At 40.7% G+C, this 27,257-nt stretch overlaps 1 protein-coding gene across 1 annotated transcript in view; it reads left to right on the top strand.

Annotated features, from left to right (window-relative positions):
• GRIN3A (glutamate ionotropic receptor NMDA type subunit 3A) overlaps positions 1–27,257 on the top strand; it is a 75,664-nt gene that overhangs the window by 44,026 nt on the left and 4,381 nt on the right. The window contains 5 exon segments of the mRNA XM_030003845.1: positions 9,934–10,079; positions 12,105–12,220; positions 14,548–14,699; positions 25,582–25,746; positions 26,523–26,596. Of these exon segments, the coding sequence (XP_029859705.1) occupies positions 9,934–10,079; positions 12,105–12,220; positions 14,548–14,699; positions 25,582–25,746; positions 26,523–26,596 (653 nt within the window).

Consider the following 27,257-nt stretch of genomic DNA (forward strand, 5'->3'; position numbering starts at 1 on the left):
TGAATCTTCATAAGGAGCACCACTTGCACTGCTATGTATTAAATATATAATGAAATAGCATGTATTTAAATATGCATTAAATGTATTAAATTGTATAGCAAAAAAACAAGCAACAAACTCAGTGGAGTTAACAACTTATTGCTCCCAGGGGGTTTAGTATCTGTACAGGACTGCAGGATTCTCTCTTTTACAATTAAAAGAAGTTGGCTGCAAAATCTATAGAGCAAATATTTCTGTGCAGGAAGTCATTGGACACAGGAAGGTCATGAGTCACAGCATCACAGCCTCCTAATTAATACATGGTGCTTTTCTGAGTATTAATGAGTCAGTGAAGGATTTGAACTCAAGAGGACTTTGTCACAGAGACCAAAGTGAAAAAATCTCAGACAAGGGAGAAATTAAGTATCAAACTCCAGTCAGAATAAAGAACAGACATTGCAGAGCAATCTCATACAGGAATGAAAGACACCTGCAATTTATGGAGGTGAAATCTTGGCTTCTTTAGCTTTCCTGTGCAATTTATGGTGGTGAACACTTGACTTGTTTAGCTTCCCCCTCACCTTGTTAAAGCTTTCTCGTAAAGTTACAGCTTTGGAGGCTCAGAATCTGTCTAGTTCGGATTTTTATCATTCTGATATCCAGTCTGTCAGGCAACGCACTGTAATGTTCTCCAAATCAAGTTTCCTTTCCCATCGAGACCTGCTTTTTTATGCCTTCTTGCTGACAGCTATCTTTTTGGTATCTTTGCATATTAACCCCTACTGCTTCAGGTCTTCACCTACATAGAATGCCTTGTACTGTCACCTACTGTCTTGGCCACTCTTTACCTCACCATCCTAATTGTTTGATCCAAAGAATGTAGGGGTAGCGGGGAAGGGAGAAAGTCCTGCTGTCTTCATTCCACGTGGTGCAGGTCATGAAGGTTGTTCTTTCAGCACCAGAAGGAATTAATGTGGTTTAGCATTTTCCCACATGTATTCACATCAGTTTCTTACTCTTCAAGCTGCAGTATACCTATATGTCATGTCATTTTAAAAAAAAGGAAAGCAAGCCCACCACCAGAAATAGCAACTGCATCATAGCTGGGGCTCAGATCCTTGCAAGAAATAATGCAAGCAGAGAAATATGAGGAGAAGATGTTACTGAAGTAACTGGCAAAGAGGAGCAGAGAACAGTGAAGATGCATAAGGTTGATCTTATCGCCTGGCAGATGGAAGATCATCATACAGCTGACTTAGCAGCAGTGAGGATATTTATTATTCTTCACAAAAGTCACAGCCATTGTGATCTATAAACAGTGACCTGGATACTAGCCTGGCTCACCTTCTTAGTGATAGAAGTCCTCAGTCAGCTCCCACATTGATGCCCTGGATTTCAGGGATGCCAAGAGGTGAAGCCCTCTAAAAAAAAAAAGTAGTTTTCACTGACTACAATAAGATTTGACTGAACACCAGGTAAAGTCAAATATTCTTGTCTATATTTCACTGTGCAAGAGGTCAAGACATCCAAATGAGCCCATCATTCTTCTTTTACACTTCATGCTTCACACATGCCTCGCTGTTCTAAACTGATTCCAAGAAGGAAAAAAAATAACCTTTAGTTCCAATGTTGGATCTCTCAGTAACAAAGGACTCCTGATGTGCCTTCATTAGATGCTATTGAACCAAAAGCCGATAGCAAATAACGTATTTAAGAAATTAGGGCTGCACTGGTAGACAGTTCCATGATCTGCAATTGGAAACCTCTTCATCCTAGTAACTGGTGACACATTTGCAACACGAAACCATTGCCTGTTCCTTTCCTGGAAACCATAGAGCACTAGCCTTGCCTTACAAGTTTACAGTGTCAGCACAAAGGACCATGTTCAGCCCTGGTACCTGGGGGACAATTGCCATATGGCCAGTGGGCAGGAGGACTGACAGCGTTGCCCTAAGCAACCAGCAACAGCTAGAGCAGGAGAAATTGGTAAGAAAAAGGATTTGAAAGATGATTGTTTTGAAGGCGAGAAAGCTACCTACACTTTAAGCTACTGTCACATTAGGTTCCCCCTCCAGCCCTCAGGTGCTTGTAGAGAAGTGTGATAGCTTTTCCTCCACAGACCTGAGACTTGGGATGGAAGGACAAGAGGGATTATTTAACCAGAAATCTCCCATGTCTCTTTGGTAGTTTGAGCATGTATTCAGCCAAACAGCTCTCCTTCCCTTGCTTCTAATTTGAAAAGGACTTCATCTGCCTTAGAGCAGCATTAGCCCTATTTTACAGGTAGGAAGCAGAACACGGTCGATGAAGTGACTCAGTCTGGAGCATTTTTATGGCTGTTTTGTGCTGCTGAAGTACAACTGGAAACAGTGATCTATTGCCTGTTGGGAATTATATACCTTTTTTTTTCTCAGTCTATCCATTTTTCCTACAATAATTTACACTTACTATCTTACAGTTCTCAGCTCTCCTGGAATAAATTCCAGCTCAAAGATCCCTCTGTCCAGAAAACTTTTTAAGTGCTATTAAGAAACAGGGATAAACACACCTTTAAGTGCATCTTCACCAGGGTTCTGTTGTTATGGAGCTTTGTGCACTAAAACACTGCCCAGCAACTCAATCAGCAGGGCAGTCTTCAGAAATTAACCTACCTACCACACACTAGAGTCCCTAGTCTTATTCCTTAGCTGTACAGCTTCTGCATCACACAGAGCAGAGCAGATCTTATAATTAATTATTAGCACTCACACAAGAAGTGTCAATACAGAAGCTTTATATTTTTAAAGAGAGACCTAAGTCACAATTTCTTTTCATGTATGCTTTTTTTGCAATGCAGGAGAATAACTGTCAGTACTGGACTGTGCATTTGTTTCTAGATTGAAACTGCTTATTGACTTCAATGCAGCTGTAAAGATTTATGCCAACTAATGACCTAGGTGAGTTGGATTCAAAGTGACAGGATTTTAACAAAATCTTACATTACCCTGACAAGCCAAGAATCAGCTCCACTGACACTTTTTGCAACAGAGAAGGCAAAGTGAGCTTTCAAATGTATTCTGCATACACCATCTCCTGGAGGCCCTGGGAACGTCTCCACCTCCCAAGCCTGAACACATGGGACAGTTTCTGAACAAAGCCTCCACTTCCAGAAGTTCAGCTGCGAATTTTCATCTGCTAAAATTTGAAATTCATGTGCTTCACTGTGAATAATTTTCTTTTCTTTCATCTTCCTCTGCACCCCATAAATATTCACTAGTTAGTTTTCAAAAACTCTTGCAGATAAGTAGGGAAAAGCCCATAAACAGAGTTCTGCATTGTTTGGGGGGGGGGGGGGTATTTCAATTTGGTTTGTTCTTTTTCTGCTGAAACATTGCACTAACAATTGCATTTCTTCTATCAGTGGGTCATAAGAAATCTATTAGCAGCTAGACAACCACTTTTAAATGTATTGGTTACGTGAGGCAAGATAAAATGATACTGCTTCTTATGCCAAAGACAGAAGACTGATTGCAAAACAGCAGATCTCTAAAAGCATGTCAGTTCTTCACAGCAGAGCAGGCCACTTAATACTACCCCTCTCCAGCAATTAGCAACTGCAACTGAACTGAAAAACTGAAGTTTTTCAAGATTCTGCAGCAGTTCCCTGGCAGAGATCGTGCTGGCACTAACAGCCATTCTGCTGATATACAAGATGTCCATTAAACACTACACTGGGTGTTATACCAGGTAACCAGCACTATCATGGGGTAGAACTACTGAAACCTTTTAATAATAATTTTTCCTCAGAAGTTGTTGTAAAGTTAGGAAAGTGTTTTCAGCCATGTTGCCCCTTTCTATACCCTATTAAAATGAAAAAGCAGTATTGTATGTGGTGGTAAAAGCCAAATCCATGTTAACTCTGCATCTGTCACTGCAGGATGCAGTCACTGGCACTGCAGTCCAATGTATACTGGGTTGCCCCTTTCTCATTTCCTTCAAAGAATAATTCATGGAGTTGAATTTTGGAAAGGAGAGGCTAACTGAATGAATGATGAAATCATTGTAATGATTTAAATTGCCAATTAGAAATTACGTTCCTGAAGCATTTTTCCTTCAGCCAGCTATCAAGGTGCACAGAACAGTTCTGAATCAGATTCAGTGAGGCAGTTAGTACACCGCATCAGTCAAATACTGGGAAAGCATTTCCTAGATTCCAGTCACTTCATTGCTTATAGAAAATAGCCATAATTTCACTTCCCAGCAGTTGCTCTGTTTAGATCTTACTTGTCTCTCCACAGCTCCCAGCAAGCTCAAACTCCATGGGATTGGCAGGCAATATTGTATTGCCTGCTTTTGTGGAGCTGAGACAATCTTTTCACTGCACTTATATTCTGAACACCTGGGGTTCTTACACACTGCAAAAAGATATGACAACCAAGTGTGATGAAAACCTCAAAATGATAGTAGACATAACAACCAGGGCACTAAGGGGGGGAAAGTCTTGGAGCCAAATCTTCTAGCTTCGCAGCACTGAAAGGTCATACAGAAGCCAGAACCTGCTAGAAATACCTCAAAACCCAACAGTCCAACTTTGGAGTATGTCAAGGTTACCTGCTAGCACCATCTCATGCATTTTCAGTTTTAAATCCCAACTTGCACAGGGTATTTCTATGCCTGAGTCTTTTCAAGTCTGAGTCTAGGTGTCCTCAGCCTAGCTGATGGCACTGAATGCAATGGCACTGTATTACATAAACTGGAATGTGCCAAGTAATGCAAAATCCCTGACACTCAGGATTGTATTTTCCTGTTTCTGCTCCTGTGATTTTATCACATTGGTATTTTCATGTATAATTGGCACCCCAAGCCACAGATGTATGCAGATGCCCAATTCTTCTCAACATCTTCCCAAATAAAACAAGTTCTCCAATTCCCACTCAGCAGATGTTTTAACCACAGAAGACAGAAACCAAGAAGATCTAGAAATAAGGTGCCAAGCCAAGGGAACTGGTAGCTGCAGTATTTGCTTTTGGCAGTAAGCAGCACAAACATCATTTGTCTAGTAGCACAATGCTGTACAAGGTACAGAAGACCCGGAGAAGTCCCAAAGCTTTTCCTGGCGCTGTCAGAGAAGCTGGGTATTCTGTAGAGCTCTTGAGTTTCCTTAAACACTACATGCAAGTGACCCAACAATCATTTCACCTCCTTAGTGCTTGCAGGCATTCACATTACCCCTTGTTTTCTTACACAGTGTAAGAAAACATTACGCCTTGTTTGTTTTCTTACCCATGGTATGTTTTCTTAAACAGTGAGACTTGTTCTTGGAAACACCGGCACAGCCTGTGCATCCCACAGTAGATACTGTCCTTAGAGGTCACAGGGACAGCATTGGTACCCCAATTCCAGAAAGCGTACTCACTTCCAAATCTCTTTAGCCTTTCTCCTGCACCTTCATCCTGCACTTCCCAGCAGCATTTCCTAGTCCTCCCTCCCAAGAGGTCTGTCTTCACAGAAGGTGGGTCACCTTCCTGAACCACCTGTCCCTGACTTATGCAGCAAGATCCTCTGGACTTGGCATTCCACAGCCCTGAACCTGTGAAGTCAGAGTAGTGATTCAAGACAACAAGGGCTTAGCCTCCTCCAGCACTACATCCTACATACCTCCTCTGCAAGGGCTCTCATGGCCATCTCTTGAGTTTGCCCCATGTACTAACCCAGATCCAAATGGGAGGTCACCAGGTGTCTCACAACTTCATGTGCAACAGCTTTCTCACAGTGGACTGGGAGATGGTTCTAAAAATTTGGGATGCACCCTAGTATGGCCTTTCATGGTATACACCAGTGCTTCAGATATAAAACTCAGATTACTAACATGAAATCCCTGATCTCCAGTATTTGAGCTGCAAAAATTATATTGTTAGCTGCTAGAGCCTTCACCTTTTTTGGGAGAGCCACTAACCAGCAACACTAAATAGCTTTTTAACCCCTGAAAACCATTGGCTTTTAACTACTCCATTGGTATATTCATATACACACTCTTACATTGCCCAGGCAATTGGCATTCCCCTGCTTCTCCAACTCAGCAGCTCGGCCGGCACAGTTTGCAGTTTGCTGTGGTGGCCTTGCTAGCTAACATTCAAAGGCATGGTTACTCGCTAAACATGAGTCCCACGCGCGGCAGCAATCCTTAGCTCTCGTGCACTGCATGGGAGACGCTCCTTGGAAGTACAGAGTTAGCCTATTGGCTAAAAAGCAATTATATTCAGGAGCAATGACCCTTTTAAAAAAAATGAGTGATTTACTTTGCTCCCAGGTCTTCAAAAGGGAGGTCTGGCAGTTAAAGAGACGAATAAAGAGGGATATATCATCTGTACCCATAACTATCTTTACTTCTTGTTCAATGAATTGTCAAGCCAGGACTTCACTGGCCCCTGAAAGCCTCTCTCTAGGTCAAAACAAACCATGGTTTTTTGGTTTCTAACAGCCATATTTGTCTGATTTTGGAGGGACCTTGTGAGGTTATCATAAGCTGAGTGCCAAGAAAACTCATGTCTGCAGATGGATCTGCAGCTATTGCATTCATTTATTTTTAATCATACTTGAATCACTAGCAAATCTCCAGGTGCTCTATGGATATAAAAAGTGTCAACAGTTCCTAGTGCCCATTACCCGCTTTGTGATGGTTATTCACCTTTCACACTGACTGAGCTTTGAATGAAAAAACAGTAGAGTATACACAGAAGTGTGGTCTCCACATACTAGAAAGGCCTATAATTTGGATAGCTATTTCTTCTCAGTAAGATAGCTTTTATATTTGCTATTACTGACAAAAAAGCAAGTAACTGTCTCCCCAAATCACCAGTTAGAAAAAAAAAATATAATCCATTCTTGATTCTTCAAATTGTGGTTCTTCAAATGCTGATTTTTCAGAGTTCATGATTTCTCTGAAGCCCAAGACATTAGGATTCTGTTATTGGTTTAAAGAAACAGAAAGACTCTTTCAATATCAGACCCTTAAAATATAAGAAACACCAAAGAAACAGAGCATGAGAAACAGAAAAGATAAATAAAAAAAGAGACAACTAACAAGGCAAGACTTACAGAAAGACTATGACATTTACCTATCCTGTTGGGACACAGGTATTTGTGGCTTCCATCTTTTCACAGAATCTTTCCAGGAGAGGAGTACAGAAAGAAAGAAAGCAGCAGTGACAACTGATGAGTCTTGTTTCAATCCTTAAATTTTAATCTTCCATTGAAGCAAGTAACGCTTAGCAGTCTTAGTATATTAGCAGTGATGGTACTGCAGGTAGTCCGTTATCTGCTTTTGGCAGCATTTTGCGTTGTTAGTCCGCTATTCATATAGCTGCAAGCAAATCTTTTCCTCAGGTCGATAAGCAGCAATAAGAAGAAAATTGAAGTCCCAAAAGACGCAGAGGATTAAAACACTATTAAGATTTATCCTTCATAAAAGGAATCAAGAGTCATCAAATACAAAGTTGCAGACACATAATTATGCTTAAGAAAAAGCATAGATTACCGGAAGCAGGTAGAGCATAGGATGGAAAGGATCACTACATAACTTCCTTACATAGACTTTCCAAGACTTCCCACCAGACCTATGGTTTTGCTAGAGACAGGATATTAAGCCACATGACTTCTGATCTAATACATTGTTGTGGTTTAATCCCAGTTTTCAGCACAAATCCAAAACATAGCCCCATACTAGCTACTATGAAGAAAATTAACTCTATCCCAGCCAAAACCAGCACGTACATAGTCCAATGTTGTCATAATCTGTGGCAAAATTTGACAACGTGCCCAACACAAAGCAAAGCATGGACAGTCCTCATTAAAGCATTTGGGACAGAAAATTGCATGGAGGTGCAGTTTACTCTCTTTCATACTAGCCTTTCTCATAGAAGCTTAAATATTTAGCTAGATGTATAGATATTGGTGACAATCTGAGTGAGGGATACTTTCCAGTGAAGTCAGGCATCAGCAGTCTTTATCTACAGATTGGATGTTGCACTGCAACTGGCATCACTAGGTGGGCCACAAATAGCACAACAAACACCTAAGTTGACTTCGAAGCTGGCAGTATGGTTCAGTGTTGAGACTCAGTGGGTTTTTTGGTCTCTTCACTGAAACTGCCAGGAAATAAAACCTAAAAAAATAGCACTGACTGTGGTGACGAGCTTTTTGGGACATAGAGTGCATAGAGCCCACTCCAAGCTCATTCATTAAGCAGGTCATCTTCAATGTCTCGAGACTAGACCTAGATTTGGGTTGACAGCATTGTGCTGGAAGTCTCCGTGATGTATTGTCGCAGCACAACTCTGTGTTATTTATGTCTTCTGGCACTTGAATGCTGCTTCCACACTTCCAGGCAAGAACATTTCCTTCTGCGCCCACAGTCCTTCTGGCACAGCATGCACTATGGCCAGCTCCAGATGGAGGCACATCCTGCATTGCTTGTCCCATGGTCATCCAGACCAGAACACCTTAAAAACGATGCCAAGACTCCCTCCATGCTCACAGTCTGGCGTTTACCCTCAGGTCTCATTCCTGGGTTGCAACACAGGGACCAGATCAGCAGAGCACAATGTGGAAAGCACCTGCCCATTCTCCAGATAACAGTTACCAGAAATACAGTATATTCATAGCTTCCAAGACATCAGAATACCATCCAAAAGACCTTTTTCTGTTCCTTTTCAGACTGAACTAGATGACTGTGCATTTACATCCTACCTCTGTTATTCTTAAAAAAGCTAGAAATACTCTTTTATTCATTGGGTAATTAAAAAGAAGAGTGGTAAAGGTCTTTTGTATTGCTTTGTGTTGCCCTACTCTGTTTTACATAGATGATAATGCAGACAGCCAGACGGACCGGCAGAATGCCTCTTTGTTTGGTCTTTGCAAAGCAGAGCATGGCCATGGTGAGATCATCTTTGCAAGCTGCTGTGAAGACCATGAGCTTCCTGGGAAGCAAATAGAGCATGACTACTTAAGCCTTAGCTTTATTTGGCTTCCTGTGCTCTGAAAGTTTGACCTTTTAGAGACTGGTACATTGCTGAAGGCTTTCCAATTAGTATGGTCTTGGCAACACTCGGCCATCTCAAGGAAGTGCTTGGCATAGTAGGGGACAGCACTTGACACCTCCACTGCAATTTGAGAATTTCCCCACAAGTCACTAAATGCTTCAAAGACAAGTAAGGTACTTTAGAAACAGAGGTCTGTGAAACTTGTGAACATCTAAACTACTTGGGGCTTTAATACAGAAGGTGGAGCCAGTTGTGAAAAGGAAAGAACACAGAACTGCAAAAATTATCTGTATGTGTATAGCCTGGTAATCAAGCTTACAGCCTGGGCTATGCTGAGGGGTATTCTTCCTCCTTCTCACTGCCAGGGGAGACTTTCTGGTGTCTGCAACACTTCAGTCCTTAGTATCTCTGTGGAGAATAGCAGTAAAGACAGCAGTGGTCTGTGGTATGGTGTCTAGGCTTCTAGAGATGAAATGGTGGTGCTACCCTTCTGCAGAAGACTAAATCTCATCCTTAAGGAGTCAATAAAAGACATTCTGCCAAAACAAATCCAGACTGTGGGTCCTTTGCTGGATACCCAGAGACCCAGAAAGTGGAACCTAGCAAGCCTGGAGGCTTCTCATGACACTTCCTGAAGCATTGACTGGTTTAAAGACAAATAATCTAACTAAACACCTGGATTTAGGGGTTCAGGGTGTCTCAAGGGAAATGTTTTTCACATTTGAAGAAAATCCTGAGAGTACATAAACAGGCTAATCAGTCACTTGGTAAGTCTTTTCAAACTTTTTCTGTGATGTGGAAAGCTGACTGCAAGAAAACATCAGAGACAAGTTTATGAATGCTGAGAATTTCTGACAAACTGTTCACACATAAGACCAAGATACCAGATGTGAAGGAGGCAAATGACTGCTAATCTGTAATTTCATCTCCTCAGCTCCACCACCCATCCCAAGGGTTTCGGTTTGGAACCGTGCGAGAAAGCAGCGCAGAAGACTATGTGAGGCAAAGCTTCCCAGAGATGCATGAGTACATGCGACGGTACAATGTCCCTGCAACCCCGGATGGCGTGGCATATCTAAAGTGAGCCTCTGCATGCAACAGCAGATCTTGTCCCTTGACCAGAATGCATGGCAGGGAGATGGTGATGGCTTTCTGTCATGGTTTAACCCCAGCCAGCAACTAAGCACCATGCGCCACTCACTCACTTCCCTCCCCATCCACTAGGATGGGGGAGAGAATCAGGGAAAAAAGAAAACTCATGGGTCGAGATAAGAACAGTTTAATAGGACAGAAAGGAAGAAAATAATAATGATAATAATAAAATGACAATAATAATAATAATAAAAGAATTGGAATATATAAAACAAGTGATGCACAATGCAATTGCTCACCACTCACTGACCAATGCCCAGTCAATTCCCAAGCAGTGATCCCCCCCTGGCCAACTGCCCCGAGTTTATACACTGGGCATGATGTCATATAGTATGGAATACTCCTTTAGCCAGTTTGGGTCAGCTGTCCTGGCTGTGTGTCCCCCCCCCCCGCCAACTTCTTGTGCCCCTCCAGCCTTCTTGCTGGCTGGTCATGAGAAGCTGAAAAGTCCTTGACTTAGTCTAAACACTACTTAGCAACAACTGAAAATATCAATGTGTTATCTACCTTATTCTCATACTAAATCCAAAGCATAACACTATACCAGCTACTAGAAAGAAAATTAACTCTATCCCAGCTGAAACCAGGACTGTTTCCCACTTTCAGTGTCACTTATCCCACAAAACAGTTATTGAAGGGAGTGTGGCAGATAGAGAAGAAAGCATGTAATCCCCTGGAGGGAGTGATGCTTGGAGAGCAAGCTAGCATAGTACCAGCTGGAGTGTTTTCCAGGGGAAGAAGTCTTCACAGTAACTGCTAGGGTGCCTTCAAGCATGGCCAGCATATATATCCGGCAGGTTTCTGTGCTTGAGAGCCCTTTACCAGGCAATGAGAAACATTCAGAAAAAAACATCACAGTCCAAGCAAAAGCTGCGAATGAGGTTCCTCAGCATCTTCAGCATGCTGGGAGAAGGTTCTCAGAGAGAAACCTTAAAGCCTTTATCATTAAAATGAGTAAAAGAAGCATTGGACTGGTAAAAAGTAATAAACACCAAGTCTTCTTGCTTTAGGGAATCATGGTATCACTGTGTTTCAGACATTTGTGCCTAACAATCTGGGGTCACACAATTGATTCACTCTGCCAGGAAACAGGAGGGGTGATAATAAGCTTGAAATAATTCATTCATTTTGCACATAGAAGTTGCATAACAGATAGCCTGCGAATTTTTCATCAGAAGTTGTTTCCTGTTTACATATTTTTCGCAGACCCATCCTGATGATAATTAAGATACATGGTAGTTCCTTTGGGTTAAAGTGGAATCAATCCATTGAAATCAATGAAGTCATGTAACTTCACATCAGGAGAACACCCAGACCTTTAAGGTGACAAGAGTGGAGGGTGCAGTCCATGGATCAGATGAGAATAGGCACTGCAACTGTTCTTTTATATCATCATTTTATGCAAGCATGTTTTTCATAAATGATTATGTTAGTAAAATTCAGTCCTCTGTGTTAATGAAGACTGAACATCGAGAAAAGCTGATCTGGGTGAAGAAATTAATTTACCTCATATTCAAGGAGTAAGCAGGAGAAACACCTTTGTATGAGTTATCCTCCTGCGTTTCTGCCCTAATGACTGTAACTTTAACATCACAAAGAACCCAAGACAGCACTAGTATTTTAGCAATTTTTTATCTTTTCCAATAAAGCTTGTGCTACCTTTCAGTTGAGTCAAAGTCTAACATACTGTAGTATTTTCCATCTTTCAGTAGTACTTCATGGGAGCAAAAGAAGTCCTATGCCCGCTGTCCTGCTCTAGATGCACAAAGTTTATATTTCATGCACAATTCCTTTCTTCAAAATATAAATCAGGTTTGCATTTAAAATATCAGTCCCTGGTCTCTGTTTTCAATCAGTAATCTTCCCCAGAACTGCACAGATAAATGTTCAGTGAGCATCACTGAATCTTAGACTATGAAGTGATTCTGTTTCTGACTTTGGTGTTGAATACAGGCATGATCCAGAGAAACTTGATGCCTTCATCATGGATAAAGCACTCTTAGATTATGAAGTATCAATAGATGCTGACTGCAAGCTTCTAACTGTGGGAAAACCCTTTGCCATTGAAGGTAATAATCAGGTTTATAACATACTGCTCTATTTCTCATGTGTTGCATTTGCTTTATTGTGATTTGATATTCTCAAAGGAAGTATGCAGGTGAAACTGCAGACCCCTTGAAGATCATGGTAAAATTCTCAGTAATTAAGCTGAATGAAGGTTTTACCCTTTTTTGTAGTTTTTGAGCTTTCAGATCATTTGTACCATCTGTTGCCATGATCTATATAGGAATTATTCAAAGTGCTCAGACAGTCTGTCTCCAAACAAGTAGGAGGCACAGTCCATTTCGCTGCTCACAATGAAATAAAGCAGCTCCTGAAATGAGGCTTGCTTTTTGTAGGCTTACTTTCATTACACATGTTCAAAACTCAGTGAAATGTGTTCAAAACGCTGTTCTACAGTTTCGCTCTCATCTGAAGCAGACAAACACTATTCCCATTTTAAAGGTCAGCTTAAGATTCCCACTGAATCTGTAGCTAATTGAAGCTAGAGAAGGGAGCTTCTCTACCCTGGTATGTAGCCTCCTGCAGCCCTGGTGTATTAGCAAGGACAGATCGGAAGGCAGCCTGGAAGCAAGGCTTGTCTGAAGCTGTGCCCCAGCATGGGTGAGCACGTTGGCAGCTATTAGACTTCAGGAATCACTTTTGTGATAGATGGCCAGTGAAAATGGTTGAAGCTCCCTTTTTCCTCCCCTGGTCGCTCCCATCACACATTAAAACAACCTCCTTCAGAAATGTTGAAACCTGATTGAGGAAGGCAATATGCTAAATGAAGGCCGGGGAAGCTGAGCATTTTAATCATTTCAGCTACAAGTCACCAGCACTAGGCATTTTGTAGAATGCTCCTTTTTGCTATACCTCATTAGTGTCTCCCATTTGAATTCACACCAAAGACCTCAAAGCAATCCATTTTCTTCTTTTCTTTTTCTTGTCAGGGAGGATATATGCACAGAGAGCTGTTCAGGCTATAGCAAGATTTGTGTGTGTGCAGCTGCATGTTTCACCATGCACATGCAACCTGATAAATCTTCCATTTCAGAAAGGTCAGCTCTACTGAAGTAAACCATCAGCTTCCACACCTTTGAATCAAGTAAAGCAAATTTCAATACAGAAAAAACAAATACATCCCAAAGTATATGTTTTTATGTAACTGGACTTCATATCACCCAATTACGAAACAAATATGCTGAAACTGTGGTGTTTGTGAACCCTAGCTATGCCTTCTCTGAAAACATTCCTTCAATGTTAGCAAATATATTCAGGTGGAAATACAGGCACAATGTACAAAAATCAGCAGCATGGGACACTAATGCGTTGTAAGTACACATATCACCACATCACTCTGCATCACTGAAAAGAAAGCCACTGTGACAGCAAATGTACCACTCATACATTTATGGGGTTTTTTTTCTTTCTTCCTGTGTTGTTGTTTTTTTTTTTAAAGGAGACAGTCTGAAATTCTGAATTCTGAACTGAAAAGCAGAAATCCACAGTGGACTAAAAAGGAATCTTTCAAGGCAATTGGCAGGCCATCTCTGCATGCAACTGCATGTCTTCCAGGCATGAATTGTAGTTGTTTTTCTGAAGTCAAAACCCAGATTCTGCAAATTGAAAGACCATATTTAGAGTTACTGAATCCATTTTCACTTACAGTTAAGTCCTTTACCAGCACTTTAATGTGGTAAAAGATGACACAGTGGCTAAAAACTGTATTTATTACTGTCTGAAGGTCCATGTCACTGCCAGAGTATAACTGCATGAACACAAAGCATAGCCCCTGGGCTTTAAATTGCTGTGTGACAACAATACAGACTGCTTCCATATACATTTACATGCACACAGCTCAGAAAATGCATAGGAAGAAAAGAAAATGTCACATCTGACACCACAGTCACATCCACCGCTCTAACAATGTAAATGGATCACAGAATGGGTTACTTGACATTAAGGCACTTTTGCATTGCTAAAACAAAGTAAAAAAGAAGAACCCATGGCAAGGGCATGCAAAAGGCTGTGTTTCTAGAGAAAACAGATTTATTCGTCTATCTGTTCCTCCATCTTAAGTTTTTGAAGCTCCAGTTGTACATACTGCTTTTGTGGCCTTAATAATTTTGAATCTACATATCCTGTTTGTATTAGGCTACTTTATTTTGCACAGCAAAAAGTCTCATCTTAGCATTCTCAGTCCACAGTAAGCCAGCATCCAGGTTTGAACTGGCTTGCTGAAACAGAATGCCAACTTGATCTGCCACACTGATAGTTGATAGCTGAAATGAACATAATTTAGCAAAAAAGCAAACAAGTAAGAGAGAGATGGTTGTACTGTTTTTCCTTCTAGGATATGGTATTGGTCTTCCCCCCAACTCTCCGCTCACCTCAAACATCTCTGAACTGATAAGCCAGTACAAGTCCCACGGTTTCATGGATGTTCTGCATGACAAATGGTACAAGGTTGTTCCATGTGGGAAAAGAAGCTTTGCTGTCACGGAGGTAAGCGATGAACTTGGGTCACATAAATGAGGATTTGCTCAAGTTGCCAATTATTTCTCCTTATTCACAATGTCCAGTACACATACACGTGACAGATATGGGCTGCAGCTGAAGGGAAGCACGAGGCTTCAAAAGCAATAGATGCTAAGCCCAGCAGCATTCAGATCAGAGCACAAGAAAAACATCAGCAAGACTGTGCTGCTAAGTTAGGCATGCAGTGCATGCATCAGAGAGCACTTCTGGAGGCAAACAGGGCATGTAACGTAGCATTAAAAAAGTGATCTGGCACACTGCACAACAAATCTATATGATTCCACTCAGTTATGTGTATCACCATCTACAGGATCTGTCAGTGATTCTGAACCATCTCACACGGGAGCGATAGGTAGAATAGCTAACACAGAGACTAACAAGAGCAAAAGAAGCAGAGAGAGTGGGAATTTAGTACATCCAAAATTTCTAATATAACCCTGACCACTTCCTAACATGGGTGGCAGCTACTTGTACCAAAGATAGAACTTCAGCCCAGAAACGGTCCACTAAGATATCATGCTAAGAACAGAAGAGAAGCAGGTCTCACGTCTAAGTAGATCTACAGAAAATGGAAGTAAATCTCCATGGATTACATCCTGGTATCAGATCAGAGGAGTTATGCCAGCTCGTGGCAGCTGAAGATGTAGGCCATTATTTATGAGAAAAAGACTGCTCTTGTCAGAATAGCAGGTTTTTGTCAAGTTCCCTAGACTGTCAAGTAAAAAAAGATAAAGTACTGAGGAATCAAAAGATCCAGCATGCCTGAAGCTTAGAGCATACACTTTAGTTCAAGATCTTCCGAAAGACATAGGTTACATATTCTCACTGGTACAAAACACGTAGCTAGAATTATGCTATCTCCTCCTCAGAGTGTTCAGCCAAATATCAAACCAACCCTACGTGTTCGCCAAGGAAGTGGTGGCATGGCTGTTCTCCCCTAAAAGAGTAGCCCAGCTTCCTAGGGCTCTGACTGCCCCTCTTCAGTAGTCACCTAGGCATCTTGTCTGCAAACCTCTGACTGCTGCTCTGACTAAATCACTAGAAAAATAGCATTTTTTGGAGATAAGACAAAGAAAATCTTTATTTGACTTTTTAAATACATAGTTTGTTGGGGTATTTCTGCATCTCTTACTATGTTTTTTACTTTTTCATTAAGATTGTGTCAATATGAAATAAATTATATTTTAACATCAGACATTCATAGAAGAAAATTCAGTTTATTTTTATTCAACTTAATTTTTTCTTTTTTCTGTGATTAATTCAACACAAGAAAGCACATTTAAACAAAAGTGTGTATTCACTGCTATTTCTGATCTAGCTTATCTGAAGATTATATTATCATCTAACAAGACATGTATCTGGGGAATTTTCTTTTTAATGTAGCTGACATATCTGTTCCTGACAAGCACTTCATTCAATGACCTCTTGTTACTCTACTTTTTTAACACAGTCTTTTGAATTAAATCTCATGAAAATTACCCAATGGTAAATTTAAACTGTCTTAAAACTGAAAACTCTTATAGCAGAGACAAACTTTCCTTCTTAGTAATTCCCCAGTGATGAGACATAAGGAGCTTCCTTTGATCACGAGAATCTTACTGCAGTAGTTGTACCCAGGGCTGTATTCTCTGTATTTCTAGAGAAATAGCTAAGACACAGAATCATTTCTAAACATCTTCCAGTTAAATGATACGGTTTTATGTAGTACTATTTTTTCTCCCAGAAGACATACTTGCTGCTTTAAGCCAGTGGTCTCTAAGAGTGGGGTACCTCCAGCCCCTGGGAGTGTGTGAGACGATCCACTGGGTTGCAGGAAGACAGTATTAGAACTTCAGTAATATATATATGTATATAAATTACAAATAAATATACATATATGGGGGTGCATGCTCAAAAAGTTACTGATAAAGGTGTGTGATCAAAAAAAGTTTGGAGATGATTGCTCTAAGCCTTAGGATCTCACGACTGTTTCTAGAAACAGGAACTTTTTTCCTGCTGTAGCAAATACAGTAGTAGAAAAAATAAGCCCTGGCTGGTCAAACTGCAGAAGGCATATTATAAAACCAATTGGATTTGTCCTTTTGAGAAGAAAAACAAACATGAGCAAAGATAGAATACCTTGCATTCAAACTGGAGAGAAAAAAATCTAATAGGCAGCATGTAATTTTTACAGTTACTCTTCTGAAAGCCCTTTGCAATTTAAAAATATGAGGAAAGACCATACCATTTTCCTGCACAGCTATTGCTAGTAGATTTTCTCTGAGGCAAACCCAGTTCTTTTGCTTCCCTAGATTTTCATTAACTCCTTCATGTTCAATGCATGCAATACTGAGAGTCACTGGTTTTCAGGTAAGCCTTAAAATTCCCTGTGTTCATGGCATGAAAAAACAATTACATGGTGTAAGTACTCAAAGATTCCTCAAGGCCTGCCAACAAAGGGAGAGGAGGTGAGAAAAAAGCTGCTCCAGTCTGGAAAAAAAAAAAAAATATTATTTTGTCACATGAATAGGTTATGGAATTCCTTTTTTCTCAGTGTTGAATAGCAGGAGTTTTTAAGCATGGGGTCACAGCTGGAAGACATACCGTGCTTTAAAGTAGTTCAGTCTTTTGAGTGTAACCCTCACATGATGGCCAGAAAGGAAGGCAGGTCTAGCTGCTTGGGGGCTGGTTATCTGACTGTAGTCCTTATTTAGTTTTCAGTTGTGCTAACCCAACATGCATAACTGAGTTTTTCTCCAGAGACCAAGGTCCAGCAAGCTGGTTCAGGTAACTGAACTGAAGGACTCTGAAGTCACTCAAAAGACTGTCTTTGAACAAAGCTTCACAAACTCAAAGGCCTTATGCAATCAGAAAGAGCGAGCAGAAACAAAAGACCACTTGTAAGTGTGTGCCGTTGTAGGATAAGCTCTGCTAAGTCCAGACTTTCCTCTTCCTGAATTATTCTACTTCCACCTCATCTCCCATGAGCATACCCTGCTCTTCATCTACTCCGCTTGGCCAAGAACTTGCAGATTTTAGAACTTGCAATTTCACAGCTGGGACAAATTTACTAAACTAAACAGGGCCAAGCAGCAGACACTCTCTAAACCATAGCTACTCCATCATTACATCAAGAAGCATGGGAATTATTCTTTGTCTTTATGTCAGTTTGTATCCTTTACTCCTGTACAGCATAGAAATCTCCGTTATTTAACTCCTTGCAGTCAGTCACAGTAACATTCAACAGATTCACTGAAGTGTAGACAATGTTCAACACAGAAGCAAATAATTCATTTTTTAAAAAGTCTCAGCTTCTAAGTGGGTAGTCATTCACATGGATTATATGCCAAACTAAGACCCGGCAATTGCCTTTTGATAGCTGGAGTAAGGCTTTCTACTTTTCTATGTCTTTGTGATAAATTTGGTCTGTGCCTGTTGACCAAGGGTAATGACCCAAAAATGGGAACATATGTAGGTGAAATATTGATCAGTATAGCCTTTAAATGGGTGAAATAGCCATCTTCCTTTTTTGTCATTACCTCTTTAGGCTCTACCTGATTCTTATCCACCTGCCACTCTTGCCCACCAAGGTTAATTTTTCTTTAGATTTGTTTTGAGATTCATCTTCCTACACATCAATTTTTTCTAATCTTATACCGGGAAATTGTATTTCCAGTGGCAAAACTCACTGCTAGCTCCTTCCATGTCTCTCTATCTGGCAGCACTTTGCTCATTCTAAATTGCATTTGAAAACAAAGCTGTCTTTGAAAGGCATGATTCAGACTGGGGCTAGAAAATTTGCAGTGACTCCTCAAGCTGAGAAGCCAAATAAAGATGAGTTTGAAAGTGCAGAGGTCAGTAGGGCTTGACTCCACTGTTTTGTATGAACATCTTCAGCAAAAGCACTTGTCCAAAGCATCTTACTCTGGCCAGCGCCCATTGGATCATTCCTGGGGGATGCAGCTAACTCAAACTTAGAATGAATTGCTGCAGTGAATTGCATCTTACCTTCACCACCACAAGTAATTGTAATTGTTGGTAGCAGTGACTGTTCACGCTGATTGCTAGCCACTAGCAATATCGCTTGAGTACTCTTGATTTAAAATTGTCATATTCTAGTCTCAAAGGAATTTCTTTGTTGTAAATTTGCTAAGTCCCTACTTAGGGCAGAGCATGGTGCAGGAGGGAAGTGGGGTTGACAGAGTTATATTTGCACATATTACATCTGGACATAATCAGTGTAATTTGTTTTCAATTTGCATACAATACACTTAGCCCTTCCTCTACCCTACTGTTATTCTCATTAATGCCACCTCAGCAGGAGCCAGGCTCCTGGGACTTTCGCCTCCAGCACATTAGCTCCACCCAAGCTCAGGAGAGACTGCAAATTCATACTTTCTGTGGCATTTTGGGGAACCAAAATACAGTGAATTGGCAGCTTTGCAACCTTCTGCTCATGGTAGCAAAACAGCTACAGCACTAAGCCACTATGTCAGCAGGCAGGGTGGATGGCCTGAACAAGCAAGTTGTCTGTCAATTAGGAGTGGTTTTGACTGTTCAGACCAGGCAGTAATGATCAGGGCAGGGTGTTTAGAAGATGAGCTGGCACACTGTGGTTTCCTCAGACAGTATGAAAGAGAAGGCCCCCTCCTGGTCCAGGGAGTAGTCAGGCTTTGGGAAAAGCTAACTACGCATACAGGCTGCTTCATAGCTTTTAAGCTACATTTTTTTAAATGTTATTGTTAAAACCGTATCCTCTATTTCACTTGAAAGGCTTATATATTCTCTATTCACAAGTGTCACAGGACAACTGAAGCTCTAAAACTTAGAGACTGATTTGCACATAGACTGGCTGTTCAGTCAGATAACAACCAGTATGTGGAATAAAAAATCATGTATTGTTACGTAACACTATCCCAACTATTAACATCAACAACTTATTGATGCTTCACACAAGCAGTATCTAAGGTGACATTTACAATAACAGTATACGCAAACATACACATAATGGCAGCCCAAACTGACCCTGTTACTGCAGACCCACTACTTTCCATGGGTGCGGACACTGGGGAAGGCATAGTGCTGCGCACCTCCTGCCAGTGCCTGAGGGAGTGGTCCATGCCACCAATGGTGGGGATTGGTCATTGACCATGGGCTTCCATCTGATCCAGGCCAGGCATACAGTAAAGACAGAAGTCCTTTCATCCTCTCTTCTCTCATCAGTGGTGGGATCACTGACGGCTCTTCTCCAGCATCTTTGAAGGAATTTGCTCAAACTTGACCTGCTGTGACTTATGCCTGAATTGGTGATCTTTGGCCTTGGCATCGCCCAGGGTGCACAATCAGACAGCGCCTCATTCATCTTGCCATGATTTCATCCCATTGTCATCCAGCAAATTGTCCCTTTCTGCTCTGAGTTTTGCCCAGTCTCCTTAAAGGTCAACAGTTAGTTTCTTTTTTTTTATACCAATCATTTGACAACTCAACAGTCATTTTTCTAGCCATTACCTTGAAACTGCGGTTTATATGTTTGTCTCTGGTGGACTGCAGGTGTCAAGAGAAGGCCATGCAGACCCCTCCACAAAGGGAACAAACTGCCCTGTGCTCATATATAAAAGCTGCCTATCAGTCACCTTTCACAGTACCTTGTTACTAGTGCATGAAAAACAAACACAAGAACAGGAACAAAGATTTTGCTTCCAAGACAATTTGCTCAGTCTGCACGTATGCTGTCTGGGGAGGAGAGCTGGTCCTTGCCCACTGGAGGACTGGGATCATTATGAAGAAGGTTATCACAAAATGACAGACATCGCATTGTAAAGGGGTCATCTCAGTGTGGGAAGAGCCAGTGGCACCTGGACTTGCCCTGGGGAAAAAAGTAGTTTATGCAATGATCCTGAAGAAAGGAGTGTATTGTGTATGGAGTCTGACAACAGAGTCAGGAAAAGCATGTTTTGAGTCTCCTGGAAATGAGTAGCAGATTTAGATTCACCTATTGAAACTGAAAAAAAAAATAGTTCACTATTTGAGGAGACAAAGCTGTTATTCGCAATTCACCAGCCTGTAATAACACAGAAGCAAACATCTCAGTACCTAATTCAGAAGATATGTGTATTGTTGTTCTTCCCACTATGGACAGGTCTTGGATAATGGATGAGTTGAAAGAAAAAGATCTATTACAAAAGGAAGTTTTTTTCCAGATCTGTGCAAAGCTCCTTACAAGAGGGGAAAGGAACTTGTCTTCCTAATGTGAGACAGTGATTTACAGTATCTTAAAATTTGGCACTTGAAACCCTAAAGCCACAGTCACATGTCTGTCTTTGCTAAGGATAATCTCTCTAAAGAGATTAAATACATACTACTTCAGTGCTCCCACTTCTCTGAGAGCACAGAAAGCCGTAAGAATGAACAATGAATAACTAACAGTCTCTGCAGCTACAAAAATGCCACAATCTGGAGACAGGGACAGGTTTTAATACTGTTTAGTTACCTAAATACAAGCATCAGCAGCCATAGGATTTTGCAAACCTACTGAGATGCCCAAATGAGTTTTGAAATCTGCCCTTCGTATCCATTTATCTCTAGTAAAGCTGGAAATAATTCCTTCTTCACAGAGGTGCTGCAAAATTTAACTTCCTGATCTCAGCAAAGCTTTTTAAAATCCTTGTGGGGAAAATGCTATCAAAAAGGATAGCTTATTATTATAGCTAATACACACATGATACCCCTATTTAGTATTTGGGTTCAGCAGTGTGTAGCACCAATACCTGTGCTGTGCTGCCAAGCTGCAAAGTATCCACAAAATTCTTTAGAGGCTTCTAATTAGCCAAAGGTGGACCACAGACGTATTTGATGGCTTATTCACGGTTCTCAGTGCAACCAGGGAGAGTAAATCATTTACAGTCTCTTGTAGCAGGGAGTAAAGGAGGAGTTTTGCCCATGAGATCCAATAATGAAATCACTGAATGCTGGTTTTTGTCTCTGCTCCCCCCTTCAAAGAGAATGCAAATATCAAACTCTCATCTCTGCATCCCCTTCCTTCTCTTCAGGGCCCAAACTAAAAGCCTATAACTACAGAGGAAACAGCAGGAAATGTTTAGGTAGCAATTGCAGATATGGGTTGATAAATTAGAAAAGTCTCTCCAAGGATATATAAAAAAAGCAGATACCTCCACTTCTGTTCTTGTATTTGTTGGTTTTCGGAAACTGCCACTTTCCCAATTTGCAAGTGGCAAATAACTTAGAGGCTGTTGCCAGTGTAGTGCTTAGCGCCCGTTAGCTGTAATAATCACAGGATTGACTGTGGTTGCTTATGGCTTCAGAACCACCTCATGGGCATAATTGAGTTCCTTCTCCTAAAATGCAGGGAGCTACCTCCTGAATTTATGATTACAAAGTTGGAGCAAGGACTGTGTTTTTATCCTGGCTTAACAGAGAATACACCACATTATGGGCTTTTATTCCCTCCCCCCAAAAAAAGGAAAGGAAAGAAGATATTTCAGTAGAGAAAGTCATCAGTTGGTTTTCTGGCAATAGCCAGCAAAGACTTAACACACACATACCTGACCCCCTACCACCTCAGGAAAGAGGAAAGCAGTGATACAGAGAATCCAATTTATTGCTGCTCTTTCCAAATATATTCTATATATGCACCTAAAAATACATGAACAAACTACAAAATAAGTAGAGCTGCTCTGATACCGATCCGCATGAAGCTATGAAAATGAGAGATGCCTCTATAAGATGGTTTCCTTTATTATTTAACATGTGTGTGTCTACAGTAATTGTGAACAGCTGATAAATTGCCTTTTTACAATGGTATGTAAATGTGCAGATATTGCTATAAATAATCACTTCATACACTGTAAGACACACTGTGCTAATTATTTCTCCCCTACCTCATTTCCCCACTTAATTTAGTCTCAAAAATTTCCCTCTACTGTGCAGCCTTTATCAGGCAGCTGTTTCAATGCATTATTTTCTGTATTGCTAGATGAAATATTATTGATGGTTTGTTTTGGCATTTCCTTTCCTAGGAAAAGATGTCTTGTTTGGGACAATTTCAAAAGCTATCCATTGCAAATGAAAAATGCATCTGAGATGCCAGTGCTGGAACTTCTTTCACCTGTTTCCAGGGAAGGTAGAAAACTATTCTGCAGAGCTGACAGGACAGTGAGCCAGACCCTCATCAGCATAAATCAGAGCACCTTTACTGAAGACAAGGGAGTTATTTTTCATGTAAGGAGCTGGCCAAGTGTTCTCTCTGCAGCAGTACTGGAGTGGCATCAAACACCAGCCTCAGACTGGAGGAGACATCTCAGGCATGCAGGAATCCCCACTGCAATTGCCACTGTCTCTCTTTTTATTATTATTATTTTGAATGGCTAGAGTTTTATCATATGCCATGAAACCTAGTTTCTATTCTCAGAGCAATATAAATGCTCCCTACCATACAGCAACCTAACCCTAGCAGATCAGGCCTCCTTACTGATCTCCCCTGCCTTTGGGACTTCTGCATTACTTCTCAAGTAGCTAAGCAAAAGGACCTTCACCCAGCTGATTCACTGGTTCCTGCCACCAAGGGAGTTTATAGCAATGCCCACTCATAGACTGTTGTTCTGTATGACACCAAAGAGCAGTAACCTGGGAACATATATAGACACAGAGGTGTGATCTTCAGATAACTGAGCAAAACTATTCCTTTTTAATTATTATTCTATTTCTCATTCAATTTATCCTTATATCTACTGTTAACTCTAAATCTCTAAGGAAGTTGTTTCATACTTGCCCTTGAACATTCTTTTCAGGAAGCAAGTGATTTGCATTAGTGCTTCTTGGAGAATTAACAAAAGCACATTTAACCAATATGTTCAGCTAGTACGCATAACCGTCTCTTTGCTTCTTACAGGTACTTAAATCTGCTGAGTTCAGAGATGGGCCGTACTGAGGTGTTGGCTCTAAAGACCTCTGAGAAAAATGTCAGACAGGGGGCCTCATGCTGCTTTTATGCTATATGGGCTAAAAGTTGGGCTTCACTGCTAATTAAGAAACAGGCCAGGTAACACAGACCTCTAGTCAAACACTTTGGTTTTTCAGTGGTTTAAAGCATTACCACCTGTGATTTTTGTGTCACCCTCCTGTTCCCCTAACTGGAAGGACAAAGTATGGGACAACAGGCTCTTGCCAACAAGAAATTCCGATGCTGAGAGGGAAGTTTTGCTTTTAGGTTGAACTGATGCACTCTCAGCATCAGGAAACCCTTGTACCAAAACTCTTGACACCCTTCTACCCTAGATTCACTTTATTGTGGTTTTCCACTTTCCTTTCCAGGCTGCAGTAAGTTTCTTTAGAAACTACTTTTACACACCCATTATACCCTTCACCAGCCTTGATGTGTTTATTCACTGGTACAAAAATTCTCTTCCCAAAAATTCTGCTCAGTGCATTTTGGGGCAAGCAGGTTGATTTTGGCAGAGAACTCCTGAAATAAGAGTTCATTGCCAGTGCCACATGCAAAAGTTCTCACTCTGCTAGATTGCTGAAGCTCTGCTCTTGTTAAAAATCTGTGATACGCTATCTCGTATCATTGTGTTTTAAAGAACAGAAATCAAATATGAAGACCAGAACAAATACTGCTCACAATCACCCAACAAAAGTACACAAAGGGAATTCCAAGCCTTCAACTTCAATGGACTAATCACTAATCAACTCTGTGGCTTAAAATGACCTTATAACAAGATTCTTCAAACATTCTGTAATTTATCTTTTGACTAAATTCAGTTGCTTTTCTGGATTACACAGCTATAGTCATAACAAAGCACAATCCCCACCATCACCCACCCACCAAACTAAGAACAAACTGAAGGAACTCACAGGTCAATTATCCAGGGGGATAGCATCCCAGATACCACCTCCTGACACACAACCCCACCCAAAGCAATTTTCTGCTCCTTTTTTTTCTGACATGGGGAATAACATTCTTTAATAGAAAGGCACAAGTAGAACTTGTATGCTTAGAAATATTTCCAAAGTAGTCTGCTGGCAGTAATTATTAGAAAGAGTTTTTAGTTACTGATAAACTCATAACTGAGTTACAGAGGCATGAGAATAAATGTACTAAGAATATACATAACATGCAAACCTGACCCACCCATTGGGTGCAGGTATTTGTAGTACAGATTGCTGCCGTACATGGTTTCTTGGTCTTCAGACATGATTAATGCCAGTAACAGACTCAAATTAATTAAAGGCTTCCTACCCTACATGAAAATGGTGGGTCAGCAGAAGAAGGTGAGAGTGTTCCTGTTTCTCAAAATTGCAGTCAGGGTTCCTAATAGACACAGTTTCAGTCCTGTTAATGTAGAGAGTGGATGGGTGCCATGTTTGTTCTACTACTTCAAAATGTTTTCTCCACGACCTTCCATCAAGGGTAAAGCCTAAAAAGGGGAAGTTAATGATCAATTCCCAGAAAATAATGAACAGCCGGTCTTAGCTTACTGCTGATGAAGGACTTGCTCTACAGTTCATTGACTGTATTCCGTCAAGCAATATTTGCTTTTACAAATGCAAAGACACCACAAATACTGGATTCTTGTACATGTTCAACACTTCATCTCCTCAGGGAAACAACACAGGAAAAAAATTCCCTGGTCTTTAGCTGATTCTTACTCCCATGACAGGTCCTTTGCTCTGATTGAACGAGCTTTCTGCAGCACAGAAGGGCTTTGTTGTGAACAGTTTCCAGACTATTCTGCAGTATTTCACCACTCTGTGTCCAGTCAGACCACATTTCCAATGAGAAAACAGAAGTATCTGTTAAAATACACTAACAGTCTACTTCATTAACTTCCCCTTTTGATTTTATTCACAGACACTGCAAATGGGCATCAAGCATTTTTCTGGGCTCTTTGTGATGTTGTGCATTGGGTTTGGCTTGTCCATTCTCACTACCATTGGGGAACACATAGTGTACAGACTGTTCCTACCACGAATCAAGAAGAAATCCAGGATGAAGTACTGGCTCCATACAAGTCAGGTATGTATTGAGAAGGAACCCTGTGAAAGTCATGTGGCTGATTAAGAAAGTCTGGACAAGAACCAGGTGTAAAAGGTTGCAGGAGCACTGATGACTGGCATTTGAAGTGTGACAGCAGCTTCTGGAATTTGAAGAGGCTTACTTAATGATGGAAGGAGAAGCACAAAGGAAACAGTTCAAATATTCACAACTGCAAAGCATACAGAAGGGACCTTTCCATTTGCACTTGTAACCTTATAACTCTTTTGGACACCAGAAAAAAACAGTGTTGTTATCCTGAACTGGCTAAGCAGAACATTTTATCTCACTGTTAACAGCTTCCCAAACTTTCGATGCATGCAGGAAGTGCTGGGTAACCTCCTTCATTATTCTAGGGAAAATGATGGAAGAAAATTGCTCTAGGTGTTTGCTCTAAAGGAAGAGGGTACTTTGCAGCAAAAGGCACAAAAGGGAAGAGCTTCTATTGCTTTAAAGCAGCACAGTGGAAGAGATCCTTAACAAAATAACAAAGTTTGCCAAGATCCACTCTTTTTCTGAGGAATTCTAACACCAAGGATTGTTTGCAAACTATTTATCAGCCTTTCACATTGCCCTCCCTTGGGAAACTATGCAAAAATAAATCTGTTATAATGACAAAGCACAGACATTGCTTGTATCCCTGAACATGCAAAATAATTTTGGCACAAGTCCATCACACAAAGCCCAAATTGTTTACCTATTTATGGAACTATTCTTAATCTTGCTTTTACTAATTTATTTTCTTCTTTTCCCTCTAGAGATTACATCGTGCTCTGAACAGTTCATTTATTGAAGACAAATGCCAGCCTAAGACGAAACGAGTAGAAAAGAGGTAGGAAGTTCTGCATGCTTTAAAACACAAACTACAAATATTACTTTGAAATGAAATATGTTGTGTCTGGATATCTACTTATGGATCTAATACACCCCAAAGATAATAGAAACAAAAAAAGGAAACCAGATAGAAGTGACAAGGGAGAGAGAAATGAATTAATTAAACCTAGTTCTTTCATGATTTTGCATACATCTAATAAAAGCACACCCATTCTAAAGACAGGCTTTGCAGTTTTTTAAGTCTGCTGGCCTTGTTTTTAGGTAATTAATTACTCACATACTAAAGCACTGGCAGCTAACTAGGGCCCTGTGAGATAGCTTTACAGTGAATGAGATGTCAGGCAGTATGTATGTTAGAAACTTTTTCAGCTTGCTTATTTTTTAGAATGAGAAATAATAAAGCTGAGAAGAGGAAAATGCAGTCCTTTCAGAAACCTTTGTCTCAAGCAACTCTTGTTGGAGAAAAAAAGTAGGTAACAACCTTGCCTTGTTTTCATAGCCTATGTCCTCTGAAGAGGAGACAATCTTATCTATAGCTACCAGGAACACAAGGCATTTTATTAAAACTATACATTTGCTCAGTAACTCAAAACTATTAGTGCACTTTTTAAGGACACAGACAGCAGTATTGCTTTTCTACAGATAAGTTCAGCCACAGA

This window comes from Aquila chrysaetos, chromosome Z (genome assembly GCF_900496995.4).
Source record: "Aquila chrysaetos chrysaetos chromosome Z, bAquChr1.4, whole genome shotgun sequence".
Taxonomy (NCBI): Eukaryota; Metazoa; Chordata; class Aves; order Accipitriformes; family Accipitridae; genus Aquila; species Aquila chrysaetos.